This window comes from Apodemus sylvaticus, chromosome 11 (assembly GCF_947179515.1).
Source record: "Apodemus sylvaticus chromosome 11, mApoSyl1.1, whole genome shotgun sequence".
Taxonomy (NCBI): Eukaryota; Metazoa; Chordata; class Mammalia; order Rodentia; family Muridae; genus Apodemus; species Apodemus sylvaticus.
Window position 1 is genome coordinate 62,446,410 of NC_067482.1, and position 17,345 is coordinate 62,463,754.

The 17,345-nt window shown below is 33.7% G+C and overlaps 1 protein-coding gene across 1 annotated transcript in view; it reads right to left on the reverse strand.

Annotated features, from left to right (window-relative positions):
• Window positions 1-17,345, reverse strand: part of Slit2 (slit guidance ligand 2) — a 323,981-nt gene that overhangs the window by 108,214 nt on the left and 198,422 nt on the right. Inside the window, exons 6-9 of the mRNA XM_052199289.1 lie at window positions 15,701-15,772; window positions 11,416-11,487; window positions 8,375-8,538; window positions 5,639-5,777 (exon numbers count right to left, since the gene is read on the reverse strand). Coding sequence (XP_052055249.1) covers window positions 5,639-5,777; window positions 8,375-8,538; window positions 11,416-11,487; window positions 15,701-15,772 — 447 coding nt within the window. The remainder of the gene's footprint in view (window positions 1-5,638; window positions 5,778-8,374; window positions 8,539-11,415; window positions 11,488-15,700; window positions 15,773-17,345) is intronic.

The following is a 17,345-nucleotide window of genomic DNA, read 5'->3' on the forward strand; positions in this document are numbered from 1 at the left end:
TGCTATTTTTCTCAATATTAGCCACTTTCTCTTCCTGACTGTCCACCTTTCGATAATATTTTAACAAGCCAAACCTGTGCTTTATCTTTCTCAGAGCTCTATAAGGAGAGACAGTGAGCTTTACACTTAAGTTTAAAATTACATCTATGTGAGCTGTTTCATGGTTAAATTTTTCTTGTAAGATTCTTTATTTTTCTCATTGTTAAGTTATTTTTTTAAATCTCACAAAATTAAATTAACAGTCCAAGAGATTAAATGTCTATGCCCTGCATTAGAGAAGAAATATGACTTCAAAGAAAAGTGTCCATGCATCATCTTTAAGGTGGTGAATTCACCCATCTCTCAAGAAGAGTAATTACAACATGTTGGGTTTTCCATCAAAAAAATGCAAGAAAAGGAGCTATAACAGATATGACTTCAAAGCAGAACATGTAAAAATGAAATTTCACAGGTGAATTCTTTCAGCTGTCTAGTGTATTTTAGCTTATGTTATTAAACTCTTTGTAAAATTATATTTATTTATTTATTTATTTATTTATTATTTTATGTATTTTGTGCCTATAGGAAATCTTGTCAAATAAGGAAAGTCTGACTCCACCTAAGAGTTCTATTTATTAATAATGGTAAAAAAATATTCTCTCATAGATACCTCAGTAATTAGTGCTTTATTGATTTCTGAATTGTTTACAGATTCACCTTCTATAGCTATTTATGAACTACTTATCAAGTACTTTAGTATGGTATTAGATTTGTTTCTGTCTGCTCTTTGGTGGTCTGAATAAAACTTGTTCTTGTCTTCATATAACCCATACTTAGAAAAAGACACTTAAAAATAGAAATATACATAGATGACAAAGATTTTTATCATTCTTCCTTTTCACTTAAAGGATGATGTTTTCTACTGTATACAGATATGTTAGTTTCACAGGGTTACATTTGCTAGTGTTCGTCTTAATGCCAGAGTGAAAGGAAGCTCTTAGCTGCTGAGAAGGGAAGAGACTGTTTTCTGTAAGTCTGTAGCCCCTAATAAGTTGACCATTGTCCAGTAGAAGACTGCAGGTCCAAGAACATTTGTATAGGACTGATTGGTCTTGATGGTTTTAAAAAAATAAAGACATAAGGCTGGTGGGTGCCAAGTGCTGCGAGGATCTTAGAGGAACTGTGAATAGGGAGGTGAATGTGATTAAAACATGGCTTTTGGACCTCAAACAATGATCTACTAACAAGAAAGTAAAATAAACTCATGAACTAAAATTTGATCGATAGGGATAGTCAAAACATATTCCCTGCCCACAAATGGAAACAGATCATTTGCCATGGTAAAATCATGGTGTGATCAGGTTTACTTAGATAGATCCCCAGACCTGGAGGTTTATCTGTACATTTCCCAAAGTATTGTTCCTCTTATACTTAATTTAATAAAAATTAAATAAATGAAGAAAACAAATTATATATTGTGTCTACAAGCATTCTGCACTGAAGAGTTTAAATAGATGTTAATCTATTACTATTTTTTTCTTCTCCAAATGATTTGCTACTTTGGCTTAATAAGGGTATCTTCTTTTACATCTCCACAAATAAATATTGTGTAAAATATCAAAGCATGAATTTGTATTTGGAAAAAAGGCAGTACAAAGAAATTACGTAGTTACCTAGATTAAAGGGAGGTTTGTCACTTTTACAGAGAGCATAGATACTCTGTTTATTACAATTATGAGCAGATTATAATAGACATGTATTACATTATTGAAATATCTCAGTTAGAAATAAAGGTATTGCACATATAATTCACAATAAACCTAGATTTGAAATATTTGATGAGAGATTTTTTTAAAATTTTCAGTAATCACTAAAAATTAATAACAATGCTTTGTTTGGCAGTATTTCTATATTTTATCACTTAATATTTTTTTTATTTTCAAAAGATAAAAATGAGTCCCTAAGCTACTACATTGTACCTCTGAAAGTGTTCTGTTCCCACTGAATAACAATGCAATAATCAGAGAAATAAAATTCACCTAGACCCTGACAAATGCCTTTATTCTTACTTATAAATTTAACTTATTGTACCGTGATATGAAAAACCATGTCTTCAATATAGCAAGCCCAATGGGATGTATTATTTAGTATAACTTCCATGCTACTAAACTCCACCATTATGTGAACTCTATAGAGCATGCAAGGGAGCGACACAGTGCTAAAATGAAAAATAAAAAGGATCACATAGAATAAACCACTTAAAGTGTCTCACACAACTATATTACATTTGATATATTTTTGCTTCTAGTGTCCTCTTCTAGGGCAGCTGTTTGTCCCTTTTTGCTATGAGCAGATATGACTGTATTCATCTTATGTGAAATATTCCTTCTTTAATTCTTGTTCTTTTTTTACACATATTTTATTCAACTTTATTTTTTCTCAAGAATATTGTTTCATTCTAATTTAATAATTATTGCAGATTTCTGGTTTTTAAAATATTTTTTAAAATCATGTATACATACATGTACATATGTATGTATACATATATATACATATATACATATACACATATATACATATATGTGTGTATTCTTCCTCAGACAGACTCATTTTACTGTTCCTTTCTAATTCTGAATAGTCCCATTTTTAACACTGATAATTGTCTTTTGTAATCATAACTGATCAAGTCACATCCTTTTACAGGAATAAAAGTTTCTCTATAGCCTATTCATGAAAATGGCATAATTGTTGCTGCCTTCTCTAGCAAATCCTTACCAATACAAATCCCTACTAATAAAGAATCTCTATTGACTCTGTCTGTTTCCATGACCACTTCTCGTTACTAGTCTATATTTTCTGTTCTTCTAACATCCCCAAAGATATATGTAATAGATTACAGGGGAATCTTCTGCCTTGTAAAGTCCATTGGGATATGGACCTAAGACTGTAAAGATTTCAGAAGATTCAATTAAAGACACCTGTGTCCAGATGCATTCCACTAAAGTCCAAGATTTTTATAGTATTGAGACACTCTATGAAGTTTTGATGACCCATTTTTTAATGATCTTTTCTTTCATTCTTTATGCTATGATGCGCCATCCAAGCACCATGCCTACATAATCTGCACATCTTTGTCGTCCATGTTCACAATGTTTTATTAACTCAGGTTTCCCCTTTCCATTTACTACTTCCCGATCCAATTCCAGCTCAGGTGCTATGTTTGTCCTTTGGATTCCATGTTTGTGCTATCATGTGTATATAGCTGTACATATTTCATTTCCAAATTGACAACACTCCTCAATTCTCAAAAGAATGATGCCATAGGAGGGAAGGAATTGGATCAGGAACTCAAGAGTGTGTAAATTTCCCGTAAACCTGAGATGCTATTCAACATACACCAGTTCTACCTATCCACTCACTTTATCTTGGCTACTCGTCTCTGCCCTCTGAAATGCTGTCAGCTGTATGTGTCCAACTCATAACAATGGATATTTGATTCCTCATTTTGTAAGTAATAAAACACTATACAAAACCACTAGTCTTTAATGAAAATGACAAGTCTCTGAAAAACTTAAGGTGTTTTTATATACTTAATATAAGTTTGGGTCTGAATAGGTCAATATATTATTTTTTTATTTAAAAACCATGAATTGATGTCAGTAAAAAAAAGGTACATTCTGATCAATTTATTGCAGCACTGGTCTTAGTAGCTACAATATGCAATGAGCCAAGGTGTCTGTCAGCAAATGAATAAATAAAAGAAAATGTGGTCCGCATGTAAAAACACAGGGGAATTTTATTCATCTCTAAATGAGAGAGACATAACGTCATTTTCTGGAAAATAAATGTAACTGGAAATATCACATAAAATCAATAAGCCAGACATAGATGTACAAATATTGCCAGTTTTATGCTTTCTCTCATCTGTGGATGTTAAAATTCCTTATAGAAACATGATATATGCATACACCACACACATACACACACACACACACACACACACACACACACACAACAAGGAACTAAACTAGCGTGAATATGATCACAGTATATGATATCATGATATATTCAAAAGATATTGTCTTTATGAAACCCAAGGAATATATGTCAATAAAATTATGTTACATTGATACAATCTTTTAGGGAGTAAGGGTTATTGATTCAATGCTACTGTTTCTGCATTAAGTTTCTCTTCCTATTTCTGTAATAACAAACTTTAGAAGTGATTAAATGATTATTGTGGTTTCTTTTCATAATCTTTTTCAGACTATCTACTATGTTCTAATTAAGCTCAAAGAACTTCAATAATACCTAGCTTCAATGACAGATAAAGATTTCTTAGACCACTATTTTTTAATGCCTCAAAATGAAAATATTATCTTGAAGTCCAACTCTACAATTTCTAAAGCTTCCCACTCACTGTCACCTCTGTCACTCACTCTTGATGTTTCTTTCTTACAAAATCTGACCTGACACTTTCAAAACCACATCTTATTATTCTTGTTAAGAGTCAACTTAGACAAAAACCAAAACCAAAATACTTTGAAATTGGTAAGATAATATTCCACCAACTAAACATTTGAATAATATACTATTATGTGCATGCACTATGTATTGTCTTGGTGCTTGTGTTAAATATCAGTGGATTCTGGAAACTATTAAGATCATGTCTCTTAGTCCAATACTCCAAAGTCTCTATACCTGACTAGGCATCCTATACCTGAAAGTCGTGAATGCAGTCTTTGTGAACTAATATTATTCTCATATAAAGGAAATTGAAGCAGTTAATTTATTACAGCAATTAAATATGTAGAATAAAGGCAGTCTTTGAAAACAATAGCTTTATTTTTTGCTTTTTTGGGAAATTGTTCCTATTTAGATAAAAACTGTAAAGGTGACAATGGTGTTACTATTTAGAATTGGCTTATAAAATGGTAACATTATGGTCTATATAGTTAGAGATACCTTCTTCATTAATACTTCCTTAATGCTTCCTATAATGCATTCTGAATTGCATCTTACATGAAGATCTTTTATCCACATGACTTAGATTTCACAAGGACATTAACTTTCAATCCTATGACATGAAGGTATTCAACAGTCTAGAGAGTTTGGCTTTTGATAGAAGTAGTAACTGGTTCACATATCTTAAAAAGTTTTCTAGCTAAATAATAGACTTGATACTTGCTACAGACTAGCAATTCTATATACATCACATGCTCTATCCATTAAAGCATGATCATGACACTTCAATTTAAACCTTGGCTTTTGAGAAGGCAGTGCACCTGCTAGTGGTGCCGTATTTACTACTGTTCACCACCCCTATATTCCATTGCTGTAGTAGATCACGAACATCAGAAAAACCATAGAATAGAAAGTCAGGACATGATACATACACTGTCACCAAAACAGCCAAAATGCCTTTTAAACAACTGTCCTAAAATGTATTCTTTTCATTCTACTTGTGATAACACATAACAACTTCAGCTAAGTACTTAGCTGAAGACAGTAAGGCTCCATATTTACACTCTTCAGAAAAATCATTTGCCTAAGGCCACTAAACAGAGTTGCCTTTTATCAGCTCACATTTCCTGAGAGAATATCGTGGGTTGGATTAGTAGGGAGGTGGGAGGAGAATTAGAAAATCCAGGGCACATACATTTCTGTGATGGTCTCAGGCAGATTTGTGGGGATCTCAGTGAGACCTTTCCCTCGGCAGTCTACAATGTTGTTGCTACAGGTACAAGCAGCAGGGCAGTGCAGCACACTGCAGGAGGGAGCCATGAATGACTGGTGACCTAAAGGGGGAGAGAGAGAGAGAGAGAGAGAGAGAGAGAGAGAGAGAGATCAACGGCAGTTAGATTTTTCTTTTAAATTTCACAAAAGACATGAGAATCATGCAGACTGTGCTCAGATAACAAAGCAGGAGACACACATCAAATTCTCTCACTTGTTCATTAAATAAGCATCCATAATATTTGTGGAATATATGCATTTATATCTTGAGATGTAGTGAATTTGTCTCTTGAGGTTTAAAAAGGTGCCACAAAATTGTAAGACTTTTTCATTTTTTTTCAAAGAATTATTTATTTTATACACAGGCATACACTGCAGCTGTTTTCAGATACACAAGAAGAGAGCAACATATCCCATTAGAGATGATTGTGAGCCACTCTGTGGTTGCTGGGAATTAAGCTCAGGACTTCTGGAAGAGCAGTCAGTGCTCTTAACCATGAGCCATGTCTCCAGCCCAAATTATAAGTCTTTTAGAATTTGAAAAATATTAGTAGAACTAAACTCAGATTCAAGACCTGAATTCTAGTTTGAAAATAAGTAGCTACTTCAAAATAATTTATATTTTTTTCTGATAAGATTAATGGAGCTTGTAGCATAATTTACTTTGTCTCTGAAAAAAAAATTCAGAAGACTTCCATCTTGGTTGATATAACCGTTGACCAAATTAAGTTATCCCAGGCCAACAAATGCAGGGGGAACTAAATAATAAAACTTTGGTGTCTGTATGGACTTAAAAAATTACTGTTTTCTTTGTAGTTATTATAATAATTTGTGGGATATCATTCTCTAATTGTTCCTTCAAATGATTCTTTTCAGAGCTTCCTCTAATAGATTTTTTGCTATAATCAGTCACCTGCAGTTGTGTAATTTCTCTATTCAGTATTCGAAAACAAAAGTATTCTGAAATTAGATTTCATGACCCGACTAATGAAAACCAGAACATCATCGTCAGGCTCCATCAAACAGGCACCTGCTTATCCATGGTTTCTGGAGAAAATCATGAAAAGCCTCTGGTATCACTGGGAAATGGTCCATCTCAATGGGAGAAAAGTGCCAGGAAGGGACAATGGGCTAGCAGCTACACCCATCCCTCCACAGGAGCGCTCAAACTACAACAATATTCTAAGTCTAAAAAATGTGGGGAGGGACAACACACACACACACACACACACACACAGTTAACTTGCCTTCTTCCTCATCTAGAAGGCAGCAAGGAAAAAGCAAAAAGAGAAAGACAGTGGTTAGTAGAGAACTGTTAGCAATCAGACATACTGAGAACATTTGATAGCATTATATCAAATAGCTAGATTAAAAAGTATGGGAGATACAGATAAACACTCTGAGTCAGCTTTAAATGTTCAAGTGTGAGCTACGAATTTTCCTTAGTCATTTAAACATATTAATTGTTTTGATGCCTGGGCCTCCCTTGGTAAACATGAATGAAGAGAACAAGACCTTCATAGATAGCAGAATAAGAGGTTTACAAGAATCTTATATAAAAGGGGATTTCATTTGGATATAGCATATGCAAATCAACCCTATAATGCCAATTTTGATTACTTTTAACAGAGAATATAAATGGTATACAGATATTTATATATCATTGCATTCCTTACAGACTAAAGACAAGATGGTGACGTTTTAGTACCGAACCTTTATTTTATAAATGTTTTGATCTGTGATTGGTTGAAAAATATCTGTGTAGTCCATAGATATGAAAAGCCATTTGTATAGTAATTTCAAACGTTGTGTGAGGCCTGGTGATGCAATACAGTGGAAAACTCTTGCCAAGATACATGATGGCCTGGATTTTATCTCCAATACCATGAAATTTTTTTTATTATATTTTAAACAACTGTTCTGAAGTATATCTAATCATATATTCATAAATATATAATTGTACATGATTATTTGTTATTATGCATGCATATACAGACTATATATGTTGAGATACTTTACCTTGATTGTATAAAATTAAAAACCTTATCATTTTTGCCATATTTTATTTTCCAATATAGAGATAAATTGATATTATTCATATCGTTGTTTCAAAAGTCTTTAAATGTGGCAGCTATATGTGAAATAATTAGATTAATACTATTTAGAACACAGCAAATGTTAGCTACTGATAAATTTGGCTTGGAGACATTTTGGTACTTAAGATATATATATATATACATATATATATGTATATATATATATTCAGTTCGATTATATATATTCAGATAATATATATATTTAGTTCAATCATTAGAAGCATATATCTTTAAAGAGTTACTTCAAGATTTTATAATTCCAATTGAGTTATACTGAATTTTAGAGAAAAGTGTCTGGGGATAATCTATTCATTTTCATTAGCTAAAAGCAGATATAATCATTAATAAAAGTGAAAATAATAATTCATAATTATTGCTATAATCTTATATTCCCATGGAATGAAAATGTACATGTTTTACATCCAAGTGACCAGTAATTACCCAAGGTACACATATGTGAGAATCTATTCTTCTCAGTGAGAAAGTGTCTCCTTTGCAATGAATTCCTCACACTTCACACAATAATGCAAAAAGAAAACCTACAGTAGCCTCACTGGTCTTACCACTGCAGACAAATTCCCGTTTTTGAACCTCTGCAACATTATGGCCCCTGAGGTGGGACGGGCCCATACACTGCGTGTACAAGCCCACCCGTGGCCGTTGGCGAAGCCAGTCCGAGAGCCAGGCCAGGTGGCAGTCGCAGTACAGGTTGTTCGTGTGGAGTCGACTAAATGAGAGAAAGGAGTTCAAAGCAAGAAAATAGGAGACAGTTAATACAACATTTGTTATTAAAATATTTTTTTCTTTTTGGTCAACACAATACAGACATATTTTAGGCACTGCTATGCAGTTATTTTTCTGATAATTAAATTGGTTCACAAATGTGAGTCAAATCCTTTACTGAGATAAGCAAATGACAGCACTGCGACTTGAAATTTTATTTTCTTATATTAATACAAAAGGGTAACAAATAACACCAACAGCAGCACCACTAAACCCGAAACAAATTAACAACAAAATAACAAAAAAACAGAAGCCAACCAACCAGCCAAACAACCAACCGGCCAGCACAAGGCAAATTATTCTGCAGCCCCAATATGAGAGGTAGTCCAGAGCTGTGGACATAAAGAGGCATAGAGGGGGAGTATTTATAACAAAACTGTGGCTTACAGGCCAAATATTAGCAAAGTCCTACCATTATTAATTTCTATAGCAATGGCTTACAAAGCCTTTTTAGCATAGTACTATTTTGTTAAATAAGATAGAATTATATATATAAATATATATTAGACAGCGTTTTTAACATACGTCTTCTAATTTTCCCCCTCCTTTCCTCCCTCCCTTCCTCCTGCTCCTTCACTGCCTACCCTTGCCTCCCTCCTTCCCTCCCTTTCTAGGTCTCTGACTGTCTCTGTACCTTCAACTCCCTCTCTTTGTCTGTTTCCTCACCACACCCTTTGTGTCTTCTTTTTCTCTCCCTCACTTAGGAAAAGCATAAGCTCAACTTGGCTCTTAGGAACTGGTTCCAAAGAGCAAAAATTCAAAGGCATCAGCAGCTGGGAGGAAAGGAATTAAATATGTCTCTGTTATGTTGCAAAGATCTGTGTGAGATCATGGAATTTTTCCAAATTGCCAATGATATGTCTCCATTAATAAAATATCATGCAAATGTATCCACTAAATTAGGTAAATGACTTTAAACTGGCTTTTATGTTTGCTTAAACTAAGGAATGGGGCTTGTAATGCTATAAATCAAAGCATCCTCCTAGAATTGTCTATGACACAGTGAAACCATTTTAGTCCCTTTTAGCTGATGTGTTCAATTCTAACCCAATAATGATAATGGATAGTAAAACATAGGACTCAGACTAGAAAGATAATCAGAGTATAAAAATGGAATTTTTAAGTACTAATAATGCTATAGAAAAAAAAATGAGTTAACCAAAAGGGACCTTGATGGCTTTATTCTCCTTGAGTCTGTGAATAAGAACCAGGCTGCTTTGCATCAAACTATAAGGAATACTCTAAGGTCATGTACTAGAATTTGGGAAATTCTAGTGGTCAGCTCCTCGATTTGCTGAGAATTGGAAACACTGGTCCCTTCTCCAAAACCCTTTTCCAGAATATCCATCTCGACATAGTCTGTTCCCAATTCCACACCAAATACGGAGTGAGGAAAAGATTTAAAACATTTTAAAGTTTATTTGGAAGACAAGCTAGCATACGGCTACCAGCCAATAAGGACACTAAAATGCAGTAATAGTTTTCTTTAGATTTTAATAGATTTATTGTTTTCAGTGATTAAAATCATGATAATTTCTTTTCACATGCATTATATAGAGTTAATAGAAAAACTGTTTTTGTCAAATATGTTTGAAATAAATAAGGCAGTTAATCTCATTATCATAGTGGCATAGAATATTGTTATTAGTATTGTCAAGGTGCTAAAATGTTTATAACTCAATGTCCCATTTTTGTTTTTCTTAAGGTAAGGAAGGTCTCACTGTGCATCTCTATGGAGATGAGATTGGCCTTCAACTTATACTCTACCTGCCTCTGATACCTTAGCATTGGATTAAAAGCCTTTGTTATTACACACAGCTCAATATATATTTATTTAAGAAATGATAATAATAAAAAAGAAATAATGACTGTTTTTAATTAAAAGCTACGTGAGTACTTATTTATTCATGCATTTTATTTATTGTATAAGAGAGAATCTCCTGAAATCCACTGTGCCTGGATTTCACTATGCAGCGGAGGTCAGCCCTGAATACCTAAGCATCCTAGCTCATCACTCAAATCATGGGATGATGTCTGAGTACTCCCATACCAGCCTCAGTTAGGCGCTATTTAAAATGAGAAGTATTTTGGAAACATAATCAGAGGCGACTTAACTGATTAAAAAAAATTACATTTCCCAAACCCAAACCCAGGTCTTAGGTTTTATTCCCATGTTTCCAGTAATCACTTCTTAGATTTCAGTGACTTTGAGACCCAGCTCATCAGAGATACATGTCTTAAAACATGAAAATTAGATATCTACACTTTGGGATTTAATGATTAATTTTTCCTGGAGAAAGAAAAATAGCTGTAGCTCATATATTATTTCACCAAAATATCTTAATGACTGTGAATAACCCCAGGAAGATATTTTTAAATATAAATGCTGACACAGCTTTAATTATGCAAGCAGCAGTGGGTGATGGCCTGACTTTACATTACAGAGAACACTGGAGTACAATTTAGCTGTATTAGGTCTGCTTCTAATACAGTAATAAAATCATAAAGATTTCCCATTTATCATTTCTGACAGCCAATCAAGGAGTCTTCCACTTCTTAATGAAATGTGACCTCTACAAAAGCTCAAAGTAAATGTTTTATTTTACTCCAAACTTTCTGCAATGCCTATCATTTATGAGAAAGCCTTCAAGTTTTCAGAGTAACAGAGCATTTGCTAAAATAGCATTTTTCGACTTAAGTTGCGCTTTCCTTGCCTGTGCAATAATGAACTAGTGGTCCTATAGTCTATTCACTAAAAACTGTACTGAAGAAACAACCATAATTAATGAAACCCATCTTTCTGTACATTTTGACTACTTACAATGTCCTAAGTTTAGGCATATGGTTGAAACTTGCCACTGAAAGTCTAGTAATATTGTTATTGTTCAGAGTGCTGTAGAATAAAAAAAAGGTAAAAATTTTAGTTAGATATAGGAAGAAAGTGATCATTTTATATTAACATCAAAAGCTTCTCACGATTGCATTTAATAAACAACTAACTTTACTGGTATAGACAATATAGAGAACTCTCTGTTTTAGAGAAAAGATGGTGACTCACCTCCAAAGTTCAGCACATTACTATGCATCTACTCTTATTTAACCTTGTCCAACATGCCCAACTTAGGTAAGAACATTTTTATTAGCCAATACTACTGCATGCACGCCTGCTTACCAGAGGAGAGTCATTCAGAAAACTGCACTTTACACATCTTTGTTTAATTAGTGTTGATGGAATTTTATACTGATGGACACTCCAGTTGAAATTTCATACTGGCATAGTGGTTATTACAGAGGACAACTTAATTACCACACTTTGCAGTGGACAATGTCTAATTGATAAGCTTGGCTATAAAATCATGCATCTATATTTGACTTTTTCATTATTTGTGGATGAAGTGGCTTGTTCTGGCATCATATAAAAGCTTTGATGTCATCTGTTTTAGTTGTAACGTGGTAAGCTGGACTTTGTGTGATTCTTTTGGGCCATAATCTTAGTCATCATGTCTTGAAGAAGAGCCAGGACAATGGGTAGTTGAAGGATTTTTGTCAAAAAGTTACAGTTCTGGCTTGTTCCAAATTGTTCTGCTTTCCCTTAATAAGTAATGTGCATTTAATTATTTGTTATTATTTTTGTAGATGGAAAAGAGAGTTAACTGAATGTAAATCCCTTTGAGAAGTGAATTCTATTTTACTTCAAACCTCAGGATACATTGTGGCATTTGACAAGTACTTCATGTTGCTTGAGCATAAGAAAATGCTAGATTTTAGATAACACAAGACAATGGATCTAATGCTTTATAGATGTCCATAAAGTTTGTATTCTTTCTATATGACTTTTGTTCATGAAGTTAGTTATTTTATTTGTAAATACAATTCAAAATTAGCAAAGAGAGTCAGTCAGTGTTTTATGTCCTCAGATGATATGACCAACTTTATTGAGAAGTGAATTCCTAATCTCCAGAAAATACCGTCTGACCATCAATTGATGGTTTAAATAGAGAGGGTTTGCAAATGTACACAATCTATTTCAAATCCATTTAAATCACAATAAAATATTAGAATTAGTATTTTTATGTTAATAAGATTAACATAAAAATTTTCATTTCAAGGTTCCCGGAAAGTCAGATTGGTTGGCCATTTTCCATAGTACCAGCTGTACAAACAACTAAACATTAGGTAGGTCAACAGAGAATATCATTTCTAGTTTACTAATGCGCTCACTGTTCTCCAATGTCAGTCTGCTGCTTTTTTCAAGAGCTATAAGTTTTGTTAAATATACATAATATAGACTTCACTGTGGTGATAAGAGGAAACAACAATAAGTGTTGAAGAGAAAAAGAAAGACATACTCAAGTGTGCTTGGAAACTGCGTAAGGTAATGTCTGGTCTCTTTTTCTCTCTTTTTCCTGCCCATTCCACTTTTCTACCATTTCATTTATCATGCTTGTTCGATCTCCACAGACTCCTCAGTTTAAAGATGTCTGTGTAAACACTTCATAAGGATTAAATGTCATCCACCTGGACCTTCTCTGAATCTCGTTTGCAGGCGCAGAAACCTGAGTATTCTGACAATCCCCACTCAAAGAACTTTCTTCTTTCACATATCATTCCTGCCCTCTCCAGCTAAACTGGACTAGCATCACTTTCACATGACTTCAAACTATTTCATGAAAAAAAAAATCTCTTTTGCCCTTACCAACACTAAGAACCTTTTGTTTGTCTGATTCATCCCTGAAGTTGTGTCAGTTTCAATAGGGTCTTGATTTCAAATGACATCTCTCTCCACTATCAAAATTTAGGTTTAGTCAACATAATTAAAATCTTTGAGGGTACAAGTCATGCTGAAATTTGATTTGGTGAAATGTTTTATGAATATGTTTTTCGTATATGCCAATTTATTTTTTCAACTTCAAAGTTGGCACTTTGTTACAGGAATCTATTTAATAGAAAAAATGTCTTGATGCAAAAATATGAAAGGTTATCCTTAAAATGATGAGCATATGGTAGGGCTTTAATGATGATTTTCCTGCTCTTGTTTCTTAGTGCCAAGCTAGAGCAGGACTTGGCAGAAAGTCTGGTATCTAATGGACATGACTCACTATGCTTCCATTTAATTAAGTTATACCTATATTGCAGGCAAGAGAAAATCTGTAAAATTAGCAATTTCATTTCATTTCTGTGTCCAATGTCCAAATCAGGAAAAGAAGTTCCTTTGGATACATTTTGTTTTCGATGGTTTTGAGACTTTCTCTTCATAGTAAGAAAATATGCAGTTAATTTTATATTCTATAACCAGAATTCCATAGGGACAGAGCTTACTATGAGCAATAAACTGACTCTGCTCTCAACCGCCATGACTTTTCTCTTGGTATTGCAGACTTTATGACCTATCTAAAAATCCTCTAAAAATGCAGATGTTTTATCAGTGATCAACAGGATTACAACATATTCTCTTGTTTGGCCTCAATATTATCAGACAATCAAATATGCTCATGAAATAAAATAAAAATGCAAATTAAAATCCTGGGAATCTGGACTCCCAGATGAAGGAAGGTTAAGCTGATATTCTTCTAATTTTCACACAAGGTGAGAAGATAAGGGTGAGAATTCTGTCACCGTCTTTCAGGAAGATTGCTTAGTATAGGCCTACTTGGTAGTTCCATCTTCCCAAAGTTTTATCCCATTTTCTTTATCAACCGTATTATGAAAAAATTATTTAAATGGATTATATATATTTAAAATGTACAAAACAAGATTACATTCATGACATCACTTTACAGTAAAACATTTATATATTTTTAAAAGACTCACACATTTTTTGCACTGTAAAATTTTAATGCTTTTTATCTGCAGACAGGCTCTAATCATTATCTCTTTAAGATGAAATTAGAAGTCTCATCCTAATGTTTTAGATTTTTATTTAACATGTTGCACAGTAATGTTTTCTACAAATGTCAACATTTGAAAATTCTACTAAGATGAAAATAACATGCAAAGTGACTGACTTCCTAAAATACTGCATGGTTATTCTGTATATATGTAAAATGCCTCTATGTGTGGCGATGATAGTTGCTCTTCCTTTCCTGCACTCTCTCAGCTCCCCCGACCCCACCCCTACACACAGGCAGCACAGTTGATTGCACACAGGTTAAAAAGTTATTTTAAACTAAAGTGTATTCAAGCACTCTGTCCGTTCAAAAGAAAAACGAGTTTTTGTCAATAGCAATAAAGATGAATTCCATGTAGAGAACATGATAAACACTTGCGATTATATTTTATCAACTCTTTAAAATAACTCCAATCAGGAAGCAGGTAGAAATTCTACCTCAATTTCTAATATAAATAATGATCACATAAAAATATTAAAATAAGTCATCTTTTTTGAAAGATAGTTCATCATTATAATATTTTTTCCAAAGGCTCAAAAACCTCAAATTAACCATAACACCCAATTTTTTATGGGGGTACTTGATAATTTCTGTCCAACTTTTAACAAATTGAAGAGAAAATCAAAACCACTTCATATTCAGCGCAACACCAGGTTTTTCACTATGTTATAGATGAAAATAAAACATAGAGAAATCTTTTTTACTCAAGGAGAATAGAAGTGAAGTCTCAGAAAAGGATCTCATCTGTGGCTGATTCAAATTAAAAACACCATTTCAAAATAAACAAACAAAAATGAAGTTGATTTACATATCATGGGAAATTGCATGATTAAATAAGAACACATTTCCATACTATCTACAAACTGCATTAGTATATAAGGGGTGATTTTGTGTGAATATCTTAATATTTAGAAATTTGGCAACTTCAGAAAGAACTACTAATTATGAATATATTATATTAAAACAAAAGCAAAAGCAAAAACAAAAAAACCCAGATCTTTTGGGTATTCTTAAATACATAATGTCTACATAGAACTATATGTATGGTTTTGCCCACACACATCTTCACTCTTCGGTGCTTTCATAAGTTTTTTAATAAGTAGTTTCTTGTTAGGAGAACACTTTGACACGCGACCATGAGACAGTAGCTAAGTCATCACATTGTCACTCTCTAGAGATGATGCCCCAGGAAGAGTGAGAGAAATAAGCAGTACTCACAGCACTTCCAGATCTCGTAGAGCTCTGAACGCACCATCTTCAATGCAGCTGATCTGGTTGTAATCCAGTTGCCTGTTAAACAGATTAAAAGAATCCATGTAACAGGAAAGAGCAGGAGCGGGGAGCAGGAGACCTGAAGACTTCTGAAGGGGCACTGAAGCTCTGAGCACACTTCCTGAAATGCTCTCCCTCACACACACTCCTCTGCTTAAGACTGCCACAAGCCATTCTGCCCTCTCTGTGCAGCGACTGAGATCTCTTTTTGTTCCCGCACTGTCTGTGCAAACAGCAGCTCTTGGAAAGCTCCTGTAAATAATAACTGCACCTTATATTAAATGCCATAGGAATGCAATTTCATTACATCAAGAAAAGCTATCCATTAAGAGCTTTCAGCGTCATCTTGCTGAAACAATTTCATTAAGGTAAAGGGCTGTAAATCACTTAATGTCACACGCACCCCCTCAGTGACCTAACTGAATCCATTTATCAGAGAAGCCCAGCTGCATGTTAATTTCACTATCCTTGGCAAGAAGAGGAAGCCTGCTTTCAGGTTTCCATCTTTTAAAGGCAGTCTTCTTAACAGACTCCAAACTGAAAGCAAGGAACGATCCTACGCATGTCTCCACTCTGCCCAACCAAGACCACATATTACAAGCCCCACATCTCCATGTATAGGGCATCACTACTTCCTAAATTTGTGTTTATTGTTACACGCAAAGTCTCTTCAGTGCTAGCCTATAAGTTTCTGAGTTATGAAACTTTCAGCATGTGATTCTCAAACAAAATAAGTTGTTCAATATTAGGAACGAATTCATTAAAACTTAAATAAAAATTTGATGCTAATTTTAGCTCCAAACAATAACAAAAATCAACTGTATTTCATTGCAACAGCATATAGTGTATGAATATAGTTTGACCTACTTTAGTCCATTAAATAATACACAATTCATACAAATAATTCTTCTTCAGTGCTTTAAATACTGGACACAAATATTCAGTGGAAGAAGGAATACAACTGATGCTTCAAAGTTTGTTGGTTAAGTTTGTGGTTTTTGTTCTGCTGTTTGTGTTTGAAATTAAATCTCATAGTTCATGTTAAAATTCTACTTTTTATCCAGGGAAAAATGAGGAGGGGGGCTAAGAGGAATGAATGGACGGAGGAGAAACTTTGGTAGTCATGTATTGTATGAGAAAAGAGTCTACATTCAATAATTTAAAAAAATAATTTATGTTCTTGAAATAAATATTAGGTACACTCAATTCCTATGTACCACAAGCAGTTTGGACACTGGTACCATGATTCTTATAGACATTATTGTTCCAGTAGAGAAAACACATTTTAATCCCCTCTGTGATAGACATGGATTGTGGACATACACGTGTGAGATTATAATTGTCATATAAATGTATCTTGTCTTTGTTTCAAGTCTAGACTTCACCAAGAGGCCTAATTCACTTTGGGGGATGGCTCTTACAAAACTGTTTGAACAGTGTTTAAAACAACTGGTACTCTCACATGGCTACTAAGTAGGAGTGCAGAGATTTCATCTGCTGACTTCCAGAGAGGCTTCTTTTGACCACTTACTTAGAAATTACATATGTAGGAGATATTTTCTGAATGCCACATCTTATTTTAAACAAGTCT